The 24,200-nt window shown below is 44.3% G+C and overlaps 1 protein-coding gene across 3 annotated transcripts; it reads left to right on the forward strand.

Moving 5' to 3' along the window:
* Positions 1–297: 297 nt before the first annotated feature.
* On the forward strand, positions 298–22,269 carry wu:fa11c10 (protein FAM110A). Of its 3 annotated transcripts, none has more exons than XM_053425241.1 (4): positions 298–445; positions 976–1,101; positions 19,064–19,476; positions 19,816–22,269. In XM_053425241.1, exon 4 carries the CDS (start codon positions 19,826–19,828, stop codon positions 21,227–21,229), a length of 1,404 nt encoding a protein of 467 aa, XP_053281216.1. In that variant the 5' UTR covers positions 298–445; positions 976–1,101; positions 19,064–19,476; positions 19,816–19,825; the 3' UTR covers positions 21,230–22,269. The 3 variants fall into 3 exon arrangements, with proteins under 3 accessions (XP_053281216.1, XP_053281217.1, XP_053281215.1); XM_053425242.1 differs by having other exon boundaries at positions 378–445; positions 1,022–1,101; XM_053425240.1 differs by lacking the exons at positions 298–445; positions 976–1,101 and adding an exon at positions 8,210–8,359.
* The last annotated feature ends 1,931 nt before the right edge of the window (positions 22,270–24,200 follow it).

Consider the following 24,200-nt stretch of genomic DNA (forward strand, 5'->3'; position numbering starts at 1 on the left):
GTCGTCTTATTCTCGCGCGGTTGCCAAGGTACCGAGCACGCGGCGTCCTCCAAATCTTTTAAATGGTCCAGGCCGACCAATGAGGTCAAACCTGATCGTACCAATGAAGGGCACGTTTGAGGGGTGCGCCGAGTATCTCTGAAAATAATCCAGTTTTTCAAATTAATTATTTTATCCATTGAAATGACGGGTAAATAATCGTACTTAATGTCGTGTTTAAAGGTTGTAATAGGTTTGTCAGAGGTGGACACGACAACGCCATATCTGTTGCACTGTGCTAGTGGGAGCTGGTGAATGGTATGACCCGCGGCAGCGTTGAAAGTTGGGTGAAAGTGGACCCTTGTGTCTGTTGGTTGCTAACGTTAGCTGCTAAGTACCTGCGCCACACGTCTGATCAGAGAAATCAACACGTCCGTGCTGGAGTGGAACAGATCTGTGGACACTGGTGAGTAGCTCCGGTTTGAATCAAGGTGCTCATGTGGAGATATACAGGTGGAGGACATTGTTGTAACATCAGCATAATGCTCACAGGTTCAACTGAATGAGAAAGAGATGGAAAGCAGTGGATTCACTTAACTGTCCCTTTTAATGAAAATGTCCTCTTGCAGATCATCTTATGCCAACATCTAACAACTCTATTAATCCTAATATAATGTGTGACCCTTTCAGAAGTTCACGTGTCTTATTTATACTTGCATGCCATTTAATATTCATATCATATTGTATGCTGTTGTTAATTTATACCCATATAAACTATTTGTTTTATATATTTTAAAATAAACATCATATAGCTGTTTGTGTGTTTAACAGCGTCTTATACTCTTATTAATATTGTATACCATAAATGTATATATACTTCTAAGTATTGCCTTTTTTTATTCTCTTGTCTGCTGCTGTATCGAGTGAATGTCCACGCTGTGGGTTCAATAATTTTTTTTCATCTTTTATCTTGCATGTGGCTGTTTTATGCTGAAGGTCTGAATTTCCCCTGAAACCTCGTCACATCCTCTGAAATCTGCAGAGAATACCCTGCTGTGGAGGTGATGTTGGGAAACCAGGATGGTCTTAGCTGGGACCTCTGATTCCAAGAAGAGCTGTGAGGTAACATAATATCACACTTTTTGCATAAAAAGAGGAAGTCCACTTGAGTCTAAGAGGATATGAGTATTGTCTGGTTTAAAGGTCACACAAGGCTTCACACTGCTTGGCTGTATTTACACCCAGTTTCTCTTTCTCTGTCAGAGCAGGAAGCTAGGGCCGTGATGTTGAATCACCTCTTTTCCGGGTTTTCCTTTTCCTTTTATTAGCAAGTTGAGTCTGGAGTCACATTGAAAATAGAATCTTGACGCTGTTCAGACCTGTGGGTGATAAAATGACTGAATCCTGCAGGAAACTTTTGTTTTCCCTTCTATGCTATCTGGAGGTCAAAGGTGAGCTTCTTCGACCTACACCTACCCTGATAATTTGAGTTGATTACCCCTTTTCTTTTGATTGATCGTGCATGAAATACATTCTGCTAAAGCACGGGCCCTTCTGGATACCTGGATATAAACAACAGCGGGAAAAGGAGACTAGCCAAAGTATGTTGGTTTAATAATTGGCTCATACTCCCAGAGGACTGTAACCAACATGCAACAACTGTTCACCTTGGGCAACAGCAGCAAACACAACCACCTGTAATTTTCTTTCTTAATCATTCTCAGTGCAGGAATGTGCATTCTGCAGCCCAGGAAAGTCAGCGTACACAGCAGGGGTCTTTTTGTATAGGCCCCTCTGGGAGAAAGTATTCCTCTCTGGAAAACAAGAAAAACAGTCGGCTGACACTGGCTGTAACTCTGAATCTCTTTCTTATATTTCAATGGAAAAACCATATGACTTAACAAACGTAAATAACAGCTCATGATGACAGTGAGCATTTAGCAGTGGCGCAGAAGCGCCTACTGTTCTTCACATTTGTCTTTTGTATAATCTACCCAGACTTTTTTTCCTTCATTAAGACAAGGGGGGACATTAAATGGGAGGAAGTGTATAGGTTGGTGGTGTCTGGAAAGCAGCTTACAGGGGTTTTAAGTTCATACCCACCACAATACAGGGGCTCACCGCAGCCCACCAGTGTCCTGTCCAGGGGACGTGTACTTTTACATCAGCGGTATCAAAGCAGGAGAATGGCTCCAGCTTATGTAATGTACTTGGAAGATGTTGGTGGATTCTATTCCACTAGTAACGGAGCCTTAAGTCTTTTCAGGAGCCCAAATTCGCTCAATCAGCATCTTTGCAGAGCTGGCGGGAGAAATAATATGAAAGTTATCAATAAAACTTTAATTTTACATAATTTAATATAATTAAACAAAGTTCTTTTTTTACACTTTTTTATCATAGCACTGGTCTCGTGCAGTGACTCCCTATTGTCTTTTTGAAGTGTTTGTATTGTGTCTTTTAGAATAATAATTAATTTATTTGCACATTTTGCATAAATTTTGTCCTGACAACGTAATTTTGTTCCACTGTTTTGTTTACATTACAGTCCGGCGAGTGTCTTTTCTTAATTTATGGCTATCGGTACATGGAGAGGATTTTAACAAATAAGAAATATAGTAGTTATATTTAGGGCCTTAAGGAGATCTCCATGGGCTCTCAAAAGCTGTGGTGTATATTTTTCACAGTTTCATGGCATGTAATAGATAAGATGTACTAATGTATTAATAAGAAAACGCAGAGTTTGTTGCAGCCAGACACCAAGCAGTTGTTGTTGACTTTACCTTGTGAAATATTTGTTATCTTTCACTTCTTCATAACGATTCCAACAATGTTTTGTTTTTGTAGCGAACCCAAATGCATTAGCGTAATAGCATAATAAGAATTATTCTTGTACTGATATATATGCAGAGAATCGTACAGTAACTCTAAAGCTATTCGTTAGTCAGTCACCATGCTTGAAGTTTGGTTCATGATGTCTGCTCTCACAGTGTCTCTCTGACTGTCCATGCTTTTTTGTTGGATTATCAGTATTCTGATCTCGGTGGTGGTGAGGCCTTGTGAGTTGAGCCGTCTAGGGAAAAACTGAGGGAATCCTTTCAAATTAAGACATATGTTTGATGCCTGCGGTGGTAATTTTACAGTTTGTGCTCGACTTAGCTACAACACAGGAACATTTAATCTTGTCTGTTACATCATCCTGCAGCAATAGTCTAACTTACCACTGCAGCCACTGTTCTGTTTTCTCTCGGCTCATGCAAGTAGCAAGCCTGTGATTAGCTGCAAAATAAAAAAAGTTCCTACCAAACCTACATACCATCAATCCTGATGAATGCCAGCAAATAATAGTGTGGGCCAGACTGTGCTCCACTAGCTGTTGCCTGTAATATAACAGCCAACATCACTGTTGCAGAAGAATGTTATTCTGTGCAGCAGTGCAGACAGGCCACGCTCAGATTTTACACATCTAAATGCATGTTTTTCTGAAGAGAAGACAATGAGTGCTGTTTCAGTTGAGCTACCCAAGATTCAAGAGTTTGGCTAAAGCGTTGCCACAGAAAAATAACCATGCGGCCCTTGTTGTATTTCCCTGTGTTGCAGGGACGGAGTCAGAAACCACATCGCTTTTATGCTTGTCTGTCTCAACGTCTGTTTCGTGGTGACTCCTGTGTCTCTTTATTTTGCTTGTGTGTGTGTTGTATTCTCTGACCAAGTAAAGCTGATTCATTATCCAATAAGATCAGTCATCATTGAGGTGCACGTGGCCTGTGAATTGAGGTTCTTTAAAACCTTGTGTGTCAGGATCAGAAGAGAAGCCTCCAGTGTGGAGACTGCTGGTTTTGCTGGTCCTCAGCCTGAGACCTTAACATTGCGTATTGTGTCGTGTGATGTATATAAAAAACCCTTGGTTTGGGCTCTTTAAAAAGCTTTCTGATTTGTGCCAATGGTGGTCTCTGTGATCTTACACGTTGTATTCCCCATTGGGCCGTTCAATCGTGGGGTCTATGCACAGTGTAAGTGATGAAAATTCATAGTCCTTGTTTTGTGCAAAAATATATGCGGTTATATATATCTGAGACTAGTATGAGTCTTCAGCTGTAAATAACTGTAACACTGTAGCCTGATAGAGTAATTGTGCAGATGAGGTTTGACCCACATGCAGAACAGACGCATTACATCCTTCAGGGTTTCATCCTCTTATTATAAACCCATAGTGTGATTCCTCACTTTTAAAGAGTGGCCTTTGCGTTTCTAGTTTCAGTCGGGTTAAGGCCTCAGTCATACTCCATTGTGGATATGTGTGTGGTAAGGTGCAGACACCACAGACATGTTCTGTAGCTGCTCTGTATGTTGTCACTTTTTTCTTTTAAAGTTGAATAGTGGAGGAGAGGGTACCAGCAAACCTCCTCATACAGTCCCTTGTCAAATACATTCCTTTTTTCAGTACAATCAGTACAACATTTCATCAGGAGTGCTCTCGTAGACCCCTTCTTATGTGCCGATGCAGACAGTATAACAATGCTTAAACCCTCTTTGACCCAAATATCCTAGACAGTAGCAGTCACGTGTCCTCCCCTGAGGTCAGTGTGACTCCTTGTCCTGTCAAGTTCTGTTTCTACTGAACTCCACTGGAGGTCAGCAGCTGAGGAAGCGCATGCAGATTCCTCACATGCGAGTAACTCGTCTTGTGTTACTGGTTGAAGTTCTGAGCCAGAGACAAACTGACAGTGATGTGCTCGGCCGAAGGTAATGTAGAGAGGAGGACCTTGTAGGTTGCACTTCATCTCTTTCCTGTTTCACAGCTGATCTGGACCCCACATGAAGAAAACCCTTTTGTAAATGCATCATGTGATTTGTGTGTGTCTGGCTGGTGAAGTAGTACCTGTGTGCTGCTGCGTGTGTCAACAGTCCAAGTGCAGATTGAGTCAGTAATCATAATTTGGACAGAGTCTGGGAACCAGACACTTAAGACTGAGTCAACACTGACACAAATACAATATCCGGTATGATGAGTTTGCAAGTGTGTGTTTGATACGTCACAATGAGTGTTCATCGGTTTGCATGAATCCGTACACACCCACTCGGTGTGTGTGTGGAAAGAGCATGGGTGTGTTTGCTCGTGTATTTTTGGAGGATCTCCCTGTCAACCATCTGCTCCATCCCTCTAAGACAAACGACAGCAGTTTGGATGCCGGCCTTCTTTTCATCTTTGCCTCCTTGTTTTTTTTTTCTGCCCATATGCCCATGCCTCCTCGGTACACGTGACAGGGACTATACCCTTTGGTTGCTGTCAGCACCTCTGGCTATTTAGAGGTCGCTATTTAGCAACATGCTTCTGGGTAACCATTATTAACCCTGCTCCCCTACACCTGACCCACTAGCCTTCTAACTAGAGAGCTCATACAAACAGGTTTTAATCCCCGTTTGTGTGTCCCTGTTGTGCAGAAGGACTTTGAATAGAAAAGGAGGATATCAAGACAAATACAACAATGTGTGGGGAAAAAATAATTCACTGTACTGGCAGTATCCAGTATCCAACTTGTCACGTGCTGCCCTAAAGAACCAGTAAAGTTCAAACAAGCCCCAAATATTTGCTTTGTCTGTTTGCAGCATGATTGAGTATTTAAATGTCAACATACACTGAGTCAGTGAGACCAGGCCTGATAACAAGTCCCTCCTAGAAATTTGAATTTTAACGGCCACCTTTTATCACTGGGGAGATACTCCCAGGACACCAATTGCTAATCTGAGCCAATAAGTGTTAAGACCAAAGCTCAACAGCTTGTGCTTGTCACCTGTGTCATTACTGTTTGAGAAGTTTTGTTAAGTTCATACTCGCTGCTCCAGATCGTTCTTGCTCTGCTCAACCCGACTTTCTCAGGAGACTGATTCCAGTGCGGTGCCGTTGAGTATCTGCACCAAACCGTGTCGCAGGGTGACGGAGACATGGCGTGCTGGGGCGTGCCAGGCTGGAATCTGAGCAGTAATGTGAGATATAAGTCCCTGCATTAGTAGAATGTGTGCGTGCACTTGTGTGTGTGTGTGTGGGGGGCTGCAACAAGTGACGGAGCTTGTGATTTTTGGTGTGAGAGAAAGGAGCTGGAGCTGCAGTAACTGTACACCTCTCATCTACTTTTTGAGGCCACCATGAAAAGACATTACTAGCTGATGAATTAAAAATGGTGTGTGTGTGTGTGTGTGTGTGTGTGTGTGTGTGTGTGTGTGTGTGTGTGTGTGTGTGTGTGTGTGTGTGTGTGTGTGTGTGTGTGTGTGTGTGTGTGTGTGTGTGTGTGTGTGTGTGTGTGTGTGTGTGTGTGTGTGTGTGTGTGTGTGTGTGTGTGTGTGTGTGATCCAGTGGGTTGTCTGCATATAGACTCATCATTGTGTGTGTGAATAAACATGTGAGTGTGCATCATGGATCATAGAGTATTTGGCCAAATGAGAGAGCCCCACATTCACTAATACTCTTAATCCACCTGTCTCCTCTGTGTCTCTGGGAGACGGTGTGTGTTCTCATGGGGGTGCGTTACCTCTGCCAGAGGGGCGGCTGGGATGCTCACAGGGTATTATGTTGAAAGTATTTCCCCCTGGCACAGAGATGGTGTAGCTTTCATAAGATTGAGCAAACGTGAGGAAGCTGAAAAGAGGAATGACACAAAAGGTGGGGAAAAAGCGAAAATGAGAGGAGGAAGAAAAAGCTGATTGTTAGCCAGGCCTAGTCTTTCGAAGTTAAGAAAGGAAAGAAGTGGAGGTAGAGAAGGTGTTGGAGTTTGTTGACCCAGCTGAATTATTTATTGTCTTATCCTATTGGCTCCTGCTGTGTGTTTTGGAGTTGAGAGCAGCCACTTGCTTTGCCTCCACAGTGAGGGGCTTAAGTGGAAGTCCGCTCCCTGCTGCTGCCTCCGGATAATGACTGACCACTGCATGTGTTTGTGTTAGTCTCTAGAATGTGGCTGTGGTGCCTGATTTCTATGGCCGATTTGTCTACACGTGTGCGTTGTGTGTGTGCACGCCACAAGTTGGTTTGGTGCACTCCGCCCTTGCAGACTGCTTTAAATAAGCACGGCTATGTGTGTTTGGACACAAGGAGGAAGGGTAGCTGAGCCTCTGTGTGCAGGGTGTGGGTAAAGCACTGATAGGAATGCAGACAAGTGCATTTACTGAAATAGTCTTATAGGAGAAGCTGAACCCACCTGAACAGTTATCAGCATGTATCTACTTTCTCCTGCTGCTGCATGATGTTGTACTGTGTTATGGCAAAAGTTAAGTTCAGGTAAAAAACATTCCAAAATTCCAGGAGACTGTGTTGCATTAGCACAGCATTATGAAAAGAAGAGCACCCATTACAATGACTGATAATGAGGTGGGAGTTTAATGTTACATATAGTGTTTGTAGAAAATGATCTAGGTCAAGAAGTGTGTAAACCCACTAAATAGTAAAACTACATTGATAAACTTAATCAGTGAAAAAATTGTAACAATACCCAAAACACTGTTTTAAAGCTAGGGTTGGTAATCCTTGATAAGATCGCAAGGGCAGGCCCCACTTTGAAAAGATGCAACTGATACATACCCACCCTCTCTGCCCTCTAAACAAAGCTTTACCCCCAAAACACATTAATGTGAACTGACTGACAACTGACAGAAGCCAACTCTTCCATGACTCTAACTTCTGGCTATTGTCTCTGCCTCAGCGGTGTACTGATCATGTGCAGTGAGAATACAGGCAGGCAAGTCGGTTGGTGTCATAAAGGAACGCCAGCCAAATTAACTTATTGATCGTGTTTATTACAGTCCTGCGAGGGCCACAGACGGCACCATTTTCTCTTTTTCTTTTTTGGACTACTTTATTTATTGATGGCTTTCAGGATTTGATTTTAGTGTTTCACACCCAACTTACCATCCCTACCCTTGATTAATAATCTCTAATATGTGTCTACATTGAGCGTTTTAATCATGATTATTGCTTCGCTATACTTTCCTGTCTTTTCAAATACAAGTACATCAGGTGGCTTTAAAAAATCTTGTTGCATTTCCTTAATTACTTGTGCGACTGGCACAGCTTCTGGCAACTTCATAAGAAAGAAGGCGTAATGAAAGAGTTGAGAAGGTCATGTGATTATCGAGAAAAGACTCCTGCTTCCTGTTCTCCCAACTCTCTTCCTGCAGAGGGGGGTGGAGTCCTCCTCAGCAGTGGGAGGGGAGGGAGGGGAGCATATTAGACTAAGGAGCTGGGAGACGCTCAGGTTAGTGTTTGTTTAGCTCGCTCAAACGCAAGAGCTCACCACACATACAGGGGCTTGTTCCACAGAATCCTGCCCGCTTCTTTCAGTCCTGTGCTCCAGAGACTCAGTTTAGGGATCTTACAGCCTGCACACATCACGTAAGTTAACGTTACCTTCACTCCTGTTTAACCAGATCACCGTGTCTGAACTGTGTAGACGCCAGGTTTAGTCTGTGTTCTAAAAAAAGTAGAAGGGCTCCTTGCTCTGACAGCAATATCAGACTTTACACTTGAGAGTGCTCTTTTGACTTTATTATCTTTGTCAGTATTTGTCTAGGGGTTTACTCTTTTGCTCCCTTGTGTTGCCTTTTTATCAGTTCATAGGTTGAGGATGATAGCAAGAGGACGAGCATTACGTCCTCTGTGTGACACCTGTTGAATTGATACAAAGCCACTGAAAACTTGGATTATAACGGAGGCAGCTCTTGTCCATTACTGTTTCTCTGCCAGTGCTTCCATGTCCTTGACATGGTATGCCAAATCTAAAAATACTGGTTATGATTTTAACATTTGCCACCACTGCTCCTGGACTATTTTCAATCCATAAGCTGAAACGGCGTTAGAGGCTGTGCGGCAGCCTGTCAGAGTGCATGTATTGTTTCTCATATAACTTTAGGATTGAGGTTTTAACAAAGTCTGATGACACGTGACATTTCACTTGTGTTTTTAAGCTTGTATGTTTAAGTTCATTTCACCTCAGGCTTTTGGCTAAAACAAACAGAAACTCACTTTTTTAGACTATCAGCAGCACTCCTCTGTCATTGTGCAGCTCATCAGGGTTTATAAAGGGTTAATAGTGGAAGAATGAGTCATATGTGTTACTGTGTGTGTGCGTGTGCGTGTGCCTACCTAAGTAAAACACTCCCTGTATCCAAGTGTGCAATGCATACACTTCTACAAGTGTGTGTGCATGTTTGTGTGTGGGGCAGGGGACAGCAGCCATGGTAGAGGGCAGGAGTATGTGATTGCGTCCACGCCTGCATGCTTCTGGAATGTATTCATCACCACGTTGAAGGGATGGGGGGGGGGCTTTATCTCTGTACATGAATGTTTGCCTTCAGGCTTCAGTGTTGAAGCATAGAGCAGCTTACGTGTTCATATGACTGTGGAGATGTGTACGTCATGCAGTAGTGGATCTTTTTGTATGACTGTGGAGATGTCTGCGTCATGCAGTAGTGGATCTTTTTGTATGACTGTGGAGATGTCTGCGTCATGCAGTAGTGGATCTTTTTGTATGACTGTGGAGATGTCTGCGTCATGCAGTAGTGGATCTGTGTGTGTGTGTGTGTGTGTGTGTGTGTGTGTGTGTGTGTGTGTGTGTGTGTGTGTGTGTGTGTGTGTGTGTGTGTGTGTGTGTGTGTGTGTGTGTGTGTGTGTGTGTGTGTGTGTGTGTGTGTGTGTGTGTGTGTGTGTGTGTGTGTGTGTGTGTGTGTGTGTGTGTGTGCGCCTGCCAACTACTGATCCAAACATATTTAAACACAGATCTCAATTCACACCTGCAGATCACTTTGGAGAGTATCATTCCAGAGCTACACATGATCAGCAGAATGTATTTGCTGGGTCAGAGGGGTTTCTCCCTCCAGAGGCTCAGTGATGTCAGAACCTCTACGGGCACTGTCAATCATGGTAGTTATCCGGTACAGGGAGAAAAATTGCCAGCCAACATCCTTTACTTGTTATATGTGAAATAAAACAGTCACAATCAGATTTCCTCAACTTAAACCTCAGTTCATCAATATACCATTTAAAAAAAGTAAAAACTTAACATTATCATTTTGTAAAAGAATAATCTTTCAATTTGAAAAAGAAATCTTAAATACACTTGAAATCTTTTCTACAGGGTCTTTCAAACGCTCAAGGATCGACATATCACTGGAGAGAATAGGAAGTTCTCTGCTTGTCTATCAATAAATGATCCACTGATGGTGATATGCTACTTTTACAATCTTGTCAATGTTGCAATGGATTTTGTTATATTTTCTATTTGGCTGACATGGGCACATGGCAGATGTTATAATATGTGTTTCCTTAACCGCTGGGCTCAGTTCTCCAGAGGGACGACTCGGCCACCTGCTCTCCACTGATTACCTCCTCAGTCAAATCTCCGTTCATGCCTCACACACAGAGAAACAGAGGAGGCTGACATTCATGCATGCCCAGATGCCCATGCACATGAGACAGGATTTAATTTGTCCCCTCCCCATCCAACCCTTGGGTGTAATTGTGCATGGATGTGTGTTTTTCCTGAGGCCACAGACACCGACAGTGATGGGCAGCGAGTTGGAGGAGGGGGTGGAAGAGTGCAGCAAACGATGGAGGGTGGGGGATGGCACACAAAGATGGAGCTAGATGCTATAATAACTGTCTGCTTATGGTTCAATGGTTGTTTTTGCAGTCGACTAGACCCTAGTGCATATAACGGTTGCATAACCCCTCTAGTCCAGACACTCAGTCATGCATGTCAGTCGAGTTCTCCTGCGGCCAAGAGCTGTTTTCTGTACGAAATGAGCAGCTTGACCAGGGCTGACAAGTGCACAGCACTTTGCGTGGGTCTCTGCTATAGGACCAAAATCTCATATCCATATATAGGTCATTTCATATCCAGATGTTAAGTTGTTACAGCAGTTCCTACCTCCTTCCAGATTAATCTGTAATTCTTTACCATATGTTCTACCACTGGCCAAACCCTCTTGCAACGTTTATTATTTTGTTTTTTGGGAACACTCAACTCTTCTTTTGTGGCTCTGATCCGTAGACAGTCTGTACTGTTTGACAGGATTCTTGTGCAGGTGGAGAAAGAGAGGTGTTGAGAGTCAGTTGTTGGGAATGGTCTGCGGCATAGTCTATTAAATTACAGATTTGTGGTCAGTGTCAGAGCTAATGTCTATGTTTCTCCGTATTGAAACTGTGTTTTGAAACTCCGTACTGTAACTCTGGACGTAACTCCTACATTTGCCGACTATCCTGCTCAAACTTGCACAAACAGGAGGATGGCGTAACTTAACGTTCAGAAACACCTTCTTGTAACCGACTGTAAATATGTAGCAGGTCTTTTGTAGATGTAACCAAACATAACAGGACTTTCAGCTATGTTTGCCAGAGAGATTGTCGAATGCGCCAGAATGAGACCGGTGATAGGCCTGGTCGCGTGTCACTCAAATTGCAGTCAGCCAATCAGAGGAGGGGTGTTCAAGAGGCAGGCGAAAACAGCCTGTTCTGTCTGGAGCTCCAGAGAAAGGCAGAAGAGAAGACTTTAAACCACTGATACATCATCTTAGGGGAACCCGTACCGCAAATTATATCCCAGAAAGGTGTAAAATATTGGCCCTTTAAAGGTTGAATCGTGTGACGTCTGGTGCTCTGGTGCTTGTCTCTCTGTCTTCATTAGCTGTCTTTGGAACACCCTAAATCAGTCCTGAGGGGGAGTGGCTGATAACCTTTTGAACCCTTCTGTTTCGATTTTATTGACTTAAAAACTGAACAGGGGTGTTCCAGTGGGGTGATGGGCCGAGGCTTGTGTCCCACACACATAATCTGACTCACACAAGCTGGGTATACAAGTAAATGAGGTTGGATTGTTATTCAACCAGAAGCCTCAAGGAAGATGGTTCAGTCAAATCAAGCGTGAAGTAGGGCTGCTCGATTAATCGAAATTGAATCGTGATTACGATTATGGGGTCAAACGATCTCCAAACTACTATAATCGAGTTGAAACGATTAATTGGCATTTTTTCGAAAGAGACGCGCATGCGCAATTCAGTCCTTCCCCCAAAGCATTCAGCGGCCCAGCTGACTGGCTCTCACTCAAGCAGCTGTAAAGTGAAGGAGGCGAGTCGTGTGTGGTGATCGGCGGTGAAAAAAACAGCGCGAGTGGAAAAGCAGGGAGGGCAGCAGCACAACATGTAGCGGCCGCGCCGCGCACCGCTATTCTCAAGCGCGCTCCAGCCTGGCTGTTCAGACCGGTGGGACCGGACCCACATTTCTCCGCGCTGGTCAGTCGGTCATAGAGTGTTAAGGTTGCCATCATTAAGGGTTTGAATAACCGGGCACCTATATCCTGGTTTCACGGAGGAATAAGACACGCAGCCGTCATCGGTGTTTACCGGAGCCGGAAGTGATTAAAAAAATAAAGCATAGACTTCAGAATAAGGGCACATATTAATAATCGTTTAAATAATCGTGATTTTGATATTGTCCAAAATAATTGTGATTATGATTTTTTCCATAATCGAGCAGCCCTAGCGTGAAGTGTTCAAACAGTAACTATGACAAAAGAAATGTTATGAAAGGGACCTTCATTTTGTTATGATTGCACTTGCCATCTTTTCTTTACTTAAAGTTTTCTTTCTAGGTGAAGTGATAATGAGAACTAAGATGTAGCGGCATGGCTCTATGAATGGCAGTGCTGGTTTCTGCTGGTTTGCCAGTTGATGCACCACTTTGGTCCAATCTGAGCTGATTGCTAATGACTGATAGTTTTGGCATAAAATGTGCACATGTAAAAATGATACCCTCAGGTGCAGGTGCATAGAATATATATCCATGTATCCGTGAGTGCAAAGGCATACTCGTGAGCGAGCATTACTGCTGCACATTCACAACTGTGGTTCCACAAGCACTGAGATTAGTGTGAACACTGCCCAACAGTTGCTCACTTGTCATGTTGAATTCTGAGACCATGTAGGTAGAGATGGAACACCCCAGTACCCACCCTATTTAGTATCTTCAACCCCAAACTAAATGTTAGCCATAGACCGTCATCCTGATGTTGAGCCTAGCATTGTTTGTTCTCCCAAACTACTATTTACGTCAAGAATGATTGCTAAATGCCTAACATAATGAAGCGTTTAGTGTTGCAATAATTCTAAAAAGCCTGTTGTGTAGCCACAGTTATCAGGGTTAAGATGGCCTTTTTGAACACAAGACAGACACGAATATGTCAGGATGAGAAATGCACATATGTCAGGATAAAAAGGTTTCATCCATGTAGAAGATGCAGACAAAGATATGTGTCTCTTGGAAAGAAAACAAGATTTGAAAATGTTTGGGAATACACGCCGACACCAATGCCATCTAGCTTCTGCAGCAGAATGTATATGTTACGCCTCTGCATGCTGTTTCACACCTCACCTGAAGGCTCCAGAGATGTTTCTGTTGTTGTGAACACATCTGACTGGACAATCTCCAGCTGCGTTCTTCATATGTGGAAGACAAACTTAAATAGCAGTCAGGATCCAATTGTACGGACATTTAGTGGAGTTCAGGCTTATGATCATTGGCAAAGAGGCACGTCCAAGTGTCCAGAAATAGATGAGAAGAGGTCACCATAAAGACAGGTTTACCCTGCTAGTCACAAAGACACACACACACAGTCAGATGCAAACACTCCAGCTGAGCATGTTTGTTTGTTTTTCTGTCACTCTCACACGTTTCCTGTTGTGCAATGCGTCACTGCTTCCTGCTCATCCCTCCAGTAGACAACGAAATGCTGACTTACTCGCCACGAAGTCCCCACTGGTCTTTGTCCCTCTGCTTGTGGTGAAGGTGACACTTCCAGGTGTTAATGAAACAGATCTTTCTCAGACATTGACAGATTGAATATACTTTTTTAGCATGGACCTTCACTTTTTTCCAGAGCAACATACTGAATACTCTCCAGCACTACACAGATTGTTGTTCACCCTGTGAAGGCCGGATATATCTGCATGCTGAATAAAATAATTTTCTAAATTTCCTTCGTATTGATGTTTTTCATTCTTCTAAAAGTTGTACTCAACTGTGTGTCCCTGAGGCAATACCCACCATAATACCGCTTACTTTTGCTGTGTTCACACAACTCCGGAGTGCTTAAGCTCCAAAAAAACAACTGTCCTGGTTTTATTTTAACCCTCCGGGGTTGCATTCGCCTACATTTGCTTCCTGATTAGGACTTCTCTGTCATGACTTGAATATCAGTGATGAATACAACATTAATCATGAACTATAAGCATTGCTAACACTGTCAGACTGTCATTAACCTCATCATTGGTCCGGGCAAAGAAATCCCTGCTCTTGCTTTTCACCATTACTGTTCCTCATAGTATTCTATGCAACTAATCAACCAACTGCCGGGTCGACAATCCAGCTCCTGTATACGCTGTCATGTCACATGTCTATAGGTGTGTTATCACAGGCAGAGATTATTTCTGATACAGAGCTAAAACGTTTTTCTAGCTTGAAATTCTAAAAAGAAAATGTCTTGGTGTGGACGTATCCTGAACAACAGTGTCTGACGAGCGTGTTATTCTCTTTAATCATACTTAAAGGGTAAGCATGCATCTCTCCAGAGAAAGTCCATTGCCACATTCAAACCTCTCGTCAAGTAGTTTCCAACCAATGCAACAAGCAGCTATTTGAACAAAGCACAAGATCAATCCCGTCTTTCATTCATTAAGGGTTTTTTTTCACATTAGACATGAGGGAATTTCTGGTGACAACTTTTTAGGCAGAGTCTCTCTTGTTTTCTACACAGTCTGGGGTCAACGTCCGCTGGGACCAAGGCCACAGCGATAGGACAAGCCAGCTGGCGTCACAGAGCACATACAAATGCACCATGTTCCTGTCCAACAATGTTTGGACCCTCACAGTGCTGTGTCTTCCTGTTCTTGGGTCGTGTTTCAGGACATTTTCTAGGAAGAAGTGTATGAGAACGATCAGACATGTCCTGGTGGTTCTTCTTCTACTCTCCTCCTGAAATCCACTTCCTCACGTGCTGATGTTTGCTATTTATTCCATCACTCAGTAACTAAGTGGTAGAAAATATTGGTGAGTCAATTACTCCCAGTCACGGGCTCTCCCTATAATTAGTGTTATGCAGGCTGGTTGGTAGATGACCATGCTCATTCAGTTGTGGTTAAGTGCTAGTCATCTCTGCCTTACATCTGGAGCTTCCCTCGCCATCCGTTTTGACAGAGTAAAAACATACACACTTCTACCCTTACCTCTATTCTTTTTGTCTCTTGCTTATATACTACTCACCCTCTAAAACACTACAAAACCTAATCTCTCTCATTCAAACGCACACACACACACACACACTCATGCTGCAGACATCATTACCCACTAATATGGCGGTTGGAAATACAGTCAGATTCATAAAAGCCCAGCGGTTAGCATAGTTTTATGATAATCGAACCGAGCAAGTTTCCATCATGCAATGGAGAATGTCATTCCGTGGTCTGTCACTGTGGTCGGTGCCTGTGGTAATCTCGTGGCTTTTGGAGACATCAGCTGTTTGTGTAGCTGCAGAACAGAACATGTATGGAAAAGAAGAGACGGAGAGTTAGAAAAACAAGACGAACAAGGCAGGCTTAGGGGATGTTTTTGTTTCCCTGGGAAGTTACTGCAAACTCATTGAAACATCAACATACACATGAATGGACCCATGCTTGACCAATTTGCATGTTTTTCTGTGGCAGCCAGAGGTGTAATACACACATTGGCCCTACAGCGGTCATGGCTTGTAGCTGTCTGAACCGGAAGGCTAAAGAAATAAACGATAGTAGGTGCTCTACAATAAATATTCTTTGTAGTTAAAGATCAGTCATGTTATCCAGATTCCCTTTCGCACATAACTCTTGAACACCTTAATTAAGTGGGTTTGTGAATAAACCCACTTTCCCATTGCCAGTGTAGGAGCTTGTCCTTCAGGTTTTTCGTGCATCATGTTTGACATCACAAATATACCAACAACTGAGGAGCTCTCTCCTCATTGCCATGTTAGCGTGTTCATCCAGTGTGTCATGTTTTCATCACTGTCGATTGTATCCATTCAGTTCAGTATAAAGTCAGATGTTTGTGTTTTTTTTGACTCGTCAGAAATTCGATAAAAGCATTGTTATTCCGTCTTTTAACCGGCAGTGGAGGTAGGCACTTAGCCAGACTGATGATTGTGTGATAGTTAGAGCTGGAAACAAATGACAAAGTCCAACCATTGGGTGTTCTTAGAGACTGTTTGTGGACATGAAGAAACTCTAAATGTGGAGTAAAAATATGTGTTTTTTCAGGAGAGGCCTTTGTACGGGTAATGACAAGGCCAAAGCGTACGGAACCTGAGGTAGCTGAGGTTTCTGAGACCAGACAGTTTGTCTTCACCATTTCTGGTAAAGTCTTTCTCTAGGATGTGTTTCTATGAATGGACATGTAGTGTATACAACCATTTCTATAATAACCTATAGCTACTGCACTGAAGCTGGTGATGTGAGGCCTTTTTTCCTTGTGAGGCCGTTTTTCCTCATTCCCAAGAAGGTCCTTGTGATTTTCAAGAAAAGCATGGGAAATGTAAACATCTAATCGCAGCACTTTGTTATTCTATGGGGGGCCATTCAGGGTTCAGCTTCGTGCCCAAGGTCACTTCGGCATGCAGATGGGTCAGACTTGGGATCGAACCGCCGACCTTCAGGTTGGAGGACGACCACTCTACCCCTCAGCCAGAGCCGCCCCATATGCCATATGCCCCGTGTGTCTGTGTTTTGGCATTCATTTCACAGTTCCAGCAAAAAGGCATAAAGGAATAATTGATGGTGAGAGAAAATTATCAAGGTCCCCTCCATCAAACTGTGGATGTGGTGGTAATACAGCTGCCTGCATGCTCCACTCATAAATAGGTTATACCTGTGCTCACATATTCTCTGGGCTGGATACCTCGCCAAGAGTCGAGTTGCATTGAGGGTAATTAAGGAACCAGGTTGTGACAAACAAGGAGCATCAGTGTAAAAAAATCTAATATATATCCCTGGTTCTGTGCATTGATTATCATCCACAGAGTATGCTTTTCAACTAACTACAGGCATGTGTGTGTGTCATCAGCTCTATCTCAAAAGTTCAGACATGGATTGTCATCATCTCCTGGTGGTCTCATCTGGGAATCTTTCTTCCTCTGACTGAAACTCATGAAACAAACGCTCCTTTATTTGCCCATAAGATGAGAACATTTCTTCTCACTTTGAGCAATCTTTCTTCTGCGACCAATGTTTCCATAATAGTATTTTTTTCCTTTCCTTTTTTGCTCCTCTGCCTAAATGCATTCCCAAGGGCTTTGCCTAAAGGCTCTAGGTGGCATGAGGTTTGGGAATCATTATTTTCTGTGATGCAAATGTGTTTTAATTTAAGCTGAACTATTTTAAACCCTCCTTTGGTTTGTCACATGGTAAAGATGAAAGTAAAGTGTGTGACTATGTCTGCTCTGTTTCCAGGCCGTGTGTGCGTGTGATGGTTGCTTTTGCTCTATCTGCTGCTGGTCTGCTGCTCAGAGATGGGAGAGGGAAGGAGATGTAGTGAAAACAGGATCACATGTTGAGGGAAGCAGGGAAGGAAGACTGCTATAAAAAGACTAATTAAAAATGTGTGGATAGATTCGTTAGAGGTGGAGGAGGGAGAGAAACGGGGCGCACTGACTGTGTGATGTAACCCTGGAGTGTAATGTTGTAAACGATAAAGAAGGGGAGGGAGGTGGAGGGGTGTTGGGAGCAGATGGAGAGAATTGTTTTTCTGGGAGATCAGAGCTTGAATATAGACGAACATTGTGTGCGTCGGCAGCGCTTTGAACTCCTAAAACGGACTAATTTAGTGCTAAGGCTACATCCACACTGTTACATTTTCATTTGGGTTTTAGAGCTGTGAAAACTGTAGTTTGGAAACACGGCTGGCCCCTTTTTAGTTTAAAACTCTAGGGCTGCGTTTTAGTCTGAGCAGACAGAAACAGAGATGATTGGAAAAAATGACAGACACTTGCTACCGCTTGCTGATTGCGTATTTTTCGGTCGCAACGTAGCCTTCGCTAATTCGTCACGCTCCCATCACATTACCCTTTCAAAAAGAAAGCAACTGGCATTACCCTCAGCTACCAGTGTAGAACTCAACATTGATGATCACATGCAAGCATGACTGATGTTGTTGTCTTTGCTTACATTTGTTGTGCAGTGAAATTCTGAATTTTACAATGATACAACTGTCTAGGTGTGTAGGATACAAGCTGTTATTCGAGCAATCTGGAGAGAGATCGTTTTAGTTTGAAAACATGGTGGCATGAAGATGTTTAGGTTTCTTAGTCTATAAAGTAGAGTTAAATGTATTCTGACAGTTTTTAGTTACTGTAATCATTGCATGTCAAGCACCAACTGAAAGCTGAATTTCCAAATTCAAGCTGAGACTGTGAATAAAATAATTTGGTTGTTCACACTTTGTCTCCACTGTGATGAGACAAAGAGCTACACAGAGTGACCAGTTGCACAGGCTTTCAGTGTTTTTCACTGTGTTTTCACGTCACCCTGCTGCGCTTGATGCAAGTCAATGTAAAATATTGCAGCTGTTTTGCCCGTTGCCCTCCCCTCCCTTTCTCTACCCCCTTTCTCCCTTTCAAAGAATTTTTCATTTGAATGAAAACCCTGCCTCAGTGTTTTGTTCCGCTCAGAGGGGGGAGGGGTCCGATTGGTCAGAATCCCTTTCGAGGCGGACCAATGCCTGCATACCTCCCGCCTACCACCCCGCCCCCCGTGCCCCACTGAGGCTCCTGGCATGACATGCGATTGGCCGGCTGGGAGGAGCCAGCCGGGATATTAAAGCCTGTCCCTTCTGCTCCACTTCAGTATTGAAGAGAGTGCGTCTGTCAGCCACAGGATAGTGTGTGTGTGTGAGAGTGTGTGTGAGAGAGGGAGTGTGTGTGTGTTTCAGTGTGAGTGGATGTTTTTGTTCGTGAGAGGCGGACAACAGGAGAGTTCTACCGATATCTTACTTGGACTTCCATCTGTTTTGAACTCTCTACAGGACTGTGAGCCTCTGCTGCTGAGTTACCAGCTGGCTTTTTGTGCGTGACCACAGCTGGACAGACAGACGGAGGCTGAACAGACAGTGTGACGGGGATCATAAAGGCTGTCGTGTTGCCGGGATCGTTGCTGGCTGATCTACCAGACCTGTATTTGAGATAAAGAGCTCCCATCAGATCAGCTGTACTGGGGCTGACCCCGATCTACAGCCATACCTCCTTCTGGGTCACCGCTGAGCTAACAGAGGTGGTCTGGCCGGACCTGATGTGGAATTTCACCCCGACTGACCCTGTCCCACAAGAAGCCTCTCACTGAGCCCGGACTTGGAAAAAGGAAGAATAAAGGAGAGGGGTAACGGCGAAGAAAGGAGGAAGAAAAGGAGAGAAGTGAGAACAGCAGCAGCACAGTGACCGGGTAAGCAAGTTAACAGGGGTCTCTGGGAGTGAGGGTGCAAGGCTCGGAGGAGGGGGAGGAGAGTGGGAAGAAAAGGGAGAGTACAAAAGAGCTCTTTTCTTAAGCTTAGAGAGGACATGTGGGAGCTCTAAAAGGATGTTCGTGGACCATTAAATCATCACACACCTCTTGTTTACTACATTCTGGTTGTCACATTTAAGCTAGAAAACACTTCAGTTTTCATTTAACACAATAATCATTCTCTTATTCCTTCCCAAAGCTCATAATCTCAGCTTTTCTTTTCCTTGTGATTCATTTTAAAGACATTTTGACTAAAGATCTTTCCTTTCTTTCCGTCAGATCCTCCAGCATGCCGGTTGAAACGCTGCGGCCTTCAGACGGCCGTTTAGCCGGAGTTCCCTTCACCTCGGCCATGCCCTTCAGGATACTTAACAAGGGCCCGGATTACTTCCGTCGCCAGGCTGAGCCCGGGGCCCGTAAACTGAGTGCGGTGGAGCGCCTGGAGGCCGACAAGGCAAAGTACGTTAAGAGCCAGCAGGTGGCCCTCACCCGTCAGCCTCCTATTAAACCACCAATCATCCGCAAGCCCCTCGTCCCTCCGGGGATGATGTTCCAGTGCCAGATCAGCACTCCTCCAGCCCGCAAGTTTCCCCGCTGCCCAGTGGATGTGGAAAACAGAGGAGGAAGAGAGGGACCAGGAGGGAGGAGAGGACCTGCTCTTAACTTGGATATTCTGAATAATCTAATCAATGATGTATGTGATGGACCATTGCCCAGTTCCCAGTCTTCTTCCTCTACCTCTCCCTCCTCATCATCTCCTTCGTCAGGAGCTAAGAGCATTGGCAGCAGCCTCTCAGCAGAACAGGAGAGGAGCAACAGGCTCCTCAACAACCTTAAGCCCATGAACAACGGCAACATCAACTCTTCATCCAACTCTTCCTGCACTTCCTCACCAGTCAGTAACAACCTCCATGCCCCTCCAGCAGAGCTCATCCGACGTCCACCCCCGATTCCAGCACGAGTGCCACGCATCGGGCTTCCTGTGCCCTATAGCTCCCCGAACTCAGTGACAGTACGCAGGGTGGATGTTCGGCCTCAGGCAGAGATAAGGAAGCCCCTGAGGGCCATGCTGCACATCAGGCCCAGACAGACTCCACAAGGTCAAGTTGCACACCCCCAAGTTCCACCCCCGCCTCCACCTACTCACAACCAACCCCAACCTCACACTCAGCAGAGCACCCCCTCACAAACTCTGCCCTCCCCTCCCGCCTATCTGCCACCCAGTCCCATGCTGGTTAGAGCGGGCATAATCCCGCCAGCCTCCCCCGCTTTCACACGAATATCAAACGCCAGCTCCAAGGGGTCAGCCCGTAAGCACCCATCCTTGCACCGCTCCAAATCGGACCTGAGTGACCGTTACTCCCGTGCAACAGCCGACCTAGAGCGATTCTTCAACTACTGCGGGCTGGACCCGGAAGAGGTGGAGGTGATGGGCGGAGTGGAGCGCTTCACAAGAGCCAACTCAGACATTGTTTCAATTTCCAAGCTCCGCAGCGTCAGCACGCCCAGCTCGGAGTGCGGGGATGAGGCTGAACGGGTGAGGGAGACCGAGGGCGATGAGGATGGGGGCGCCAGAGCCAATGAACGGGTCCCGTACGGCATCTCTGTCATTGAGAGGAACGCACGAGTCATCAAGTGGTTATATGGCATCCGTCAGGCCCGAGATACTAACAACGCTGTTTCCAACGTATAGACTAACGAGGACTTGAAGGAACTTGAAATAAACAAACAGGGAAGCAGAACTTTTTATATGTATACACACGTCTTTTTATCTGGGCTGCAAGTCAGGACTGCCTCCCTGCAAGACTCGATGGATTTCCTTTTTCCTTCACTTGATCTTGTATAGCAATACTGGTATACGAAAGCAATAATAGACTGGTATAAATGATGATGGTGAGGATGAAGCCAGGTGATGTTTGCAATTGTTCCTCATGTAAAGGTACTTAATGTGTGTGTGTGTTTGTGTATGCATGCGTGCGTGTGTGTGTAACAGATAGCTTGACAGCACAAAGATAAACTGGAAATTAGCCACACACACACACACACAGTGTGGTGACTGTCCAGCGAGCCAGGATGAGAACCACGTTGATACTGTGAAACGTCACAAGAAAAGCTTCCATAAACACATTTGTATTTTTTAAAAACCATTTTGGCTGTTAGACTGTTATTATTATAAAAACATTTGTCCGCATGTGAGTGAAACATTTGTACACAATTTACTTTAGGGTCTGTCATCTCAACAAAAGCACATGTATTGCTCTCAAACCGGTGGTCACCTCACGGCACAGATGTACATTCAGGTCATTTACAGTAAACGTGAGCAGCTGCAGTTCATGGATTCTTTATATTTGACCGTAACATTTCTCTAGAAAAATCTGAAAAATAGTTTTGTGTTTCGGATGAAGCTGCGCTGGTGCAGCCAGAGAAATCTGTTTACTGCGTATTGTATGTCTTAGCACGGATGAGAGAGCAAGTCATATGATGAGGGATGATCTCATAAGTGGATGGCTGAAGTAAGTGTAGCATGAACAGTTTTTTTGCTTCCAGAGAAATCATCAAAGGATGGCTAAAAGGACTGAAGAAAATACTCATGGATTAAAAGAAGAAGATACCTATGGTGTATAAACATGTCTGTTGTTCTGAAAGTGTCTCAGGAAGATCTACTTGGCATACTAATGAAAATGGACCAATATTTATTTGAAAAATGTAAATTAAACTTATTTTTTAATATTGGACGACTGCGTTCAGTCTTTCTGTGCTCTTAAGTGCAATCCGATGAAATCTACAGAGACGTTTATTTAGGATCACATTGAAACACAAGCTAATACAGGCACCAGTCAAAAGTGTGAATGTTGCAAACGGGGGAATGCTACGTGTTACAAGTTCCCTGCTGCTCCGTGGGGAGCACTACAGAAAGTGAGACTGTAGTGTGTTTATTTGACTTCCTGTTTGTCATGGTGGGAGCAAGAGAAGAGGACTGTCTCCCCTGTGCGAGCTCTCCACCCTCTGCCTCCAGCTGCTTTTAGCTTTTCCTTCTCCGTACCTACAGCGGCAGCCGGAGCAGAGCGGTGGAGAACAGCGACAGCAGCGATGAAGTGAGCTGTTGAATCTGGCACTGGATGCCCAAAGAGTCTACAAGTGAAGAAAATGCTTTACCATGGTTGTATTCTAAACGGTTAATAAAAAATGTTCAAGTATGATAATTGTTTTTTCTTCTTTGACGGTGACTGAAATGATTTGATATTCTGCTCCTCCGGATTCCTCAGTGCTTTGGGATCATGTGAAGCCAAGACCTTGGTTGATAATCTGCAATCTGGTGCAGGTCCAGTTCCGCGCTGGCAGGTGTTCGGCCATCGAATCTCATTTCAGCATCAATAATTGACGCAGGGCACTTTTCTCCTTGCTCTCCTGCACGGTCATTGTTTACTTTGACTGTGTTCTACATCATCTTAGACAGAAGAATGTGGACATTCACACAATCTCTCGCTCTAGTCTTGCACTCGCACTCTTTCATTAAGTCTTTCCCGAAAAAAGTGTTGTGTTACTGTGTGCTCAGACTGCAGTCTGGTGGGCTGTTGTGATGACCCAACCCTGTTGCAGAGCTCTGGACCCACTTTTAAGAGAGCAGCTGCCCAATAAAATGCTCTGTAGGAGGGACACAGTGTAAAATGAGTGAGTGTGAAAGGGGTCTGCACTCTAAATGTATCCATTCACAGCACAGTGTGTGAGCACTATCATGAAAATATGAAGGGGCTCTAGATGAATACTCCACTAAAAACCGTATCAAAATATAGTCCCCAATGAGTTATAATTCCTTTTGGTTTACAGGTGTGGAAGTTGATGTTGATAAAGAGTTTTCAAATTCTGAGACTGTGGGCTTCCCCTCAGAAAAAGTTCGGGGGAAAATCGACCCCTCACACGACCTTACCAAGTACATTTCTGGATGCCCATGGGAACACAGACCCTAATATGAGAGTTTGACGTTATTTAAAACGTTACCAGATAAATACAAATCTGTCCTAATGCATTTGTTAGGTGTGTGGGAAAAAACAAAAAAACTACTTCTGAAGCATATTTTTGACCAGATCACTTACATTTAGGTGTTTCTGAGGGATCTCCCTTTAATAGAATAATGCCATAACAAAAAAAACAATTTTTGTATGTAATAATTCACCAGCATTCTCCCCACAGAGGCCTGCATTCTACTTTGAAAACCTCCGGACTAAATCAGAGCAGCAGACGCAGGAAACCCTGCATCATACATTTCCCATGATACAACTTGTTTGATGTGTCTCATCATATGAGCACTCCAGAACTAAACCACACTCCCAGCATCAATCAGCTCATAGTGTCTGAGTTCCACACACAGCTGGACTGTGGCTCCTTCAGGGCCACTCGCTCGTCGGGCGTCTCAGTCCCTTCACATCACAACAACACTGCAAACGCCATCTCCTCCAGGATGTGGCCGTGATTTACCGCGCTCACAATCGAATGGCTTTGAGCATGTGGGTGGCTGGAGGATTGGAGATGTGTGGTGGAGAGCGTGCCATCGAAAGTGATAAATATTGCTGCCTGCAGCCTGGTGCTGGGCATCATGACAGCCGCCGCCTGATCTTCCATGCTCCTCTGATTAACAGCCAGCAACACAGAAGGGAGAGGGAGAC

The sequence above is a fragment of the Pleuronectes platessa genome, chromosome 6 (genome assembly GCF_947347685.1).
Source record: "Pleuronectes platessa chromosome 6, fPlePla1.1, whole genome shotgun sequence".
NCBI lineage: Eukaryota > Metazoa > Chordata > Actinopteri > Pleuronectiformes > Pleuronectidae > Pleuronectes > Pleuronectes platessa.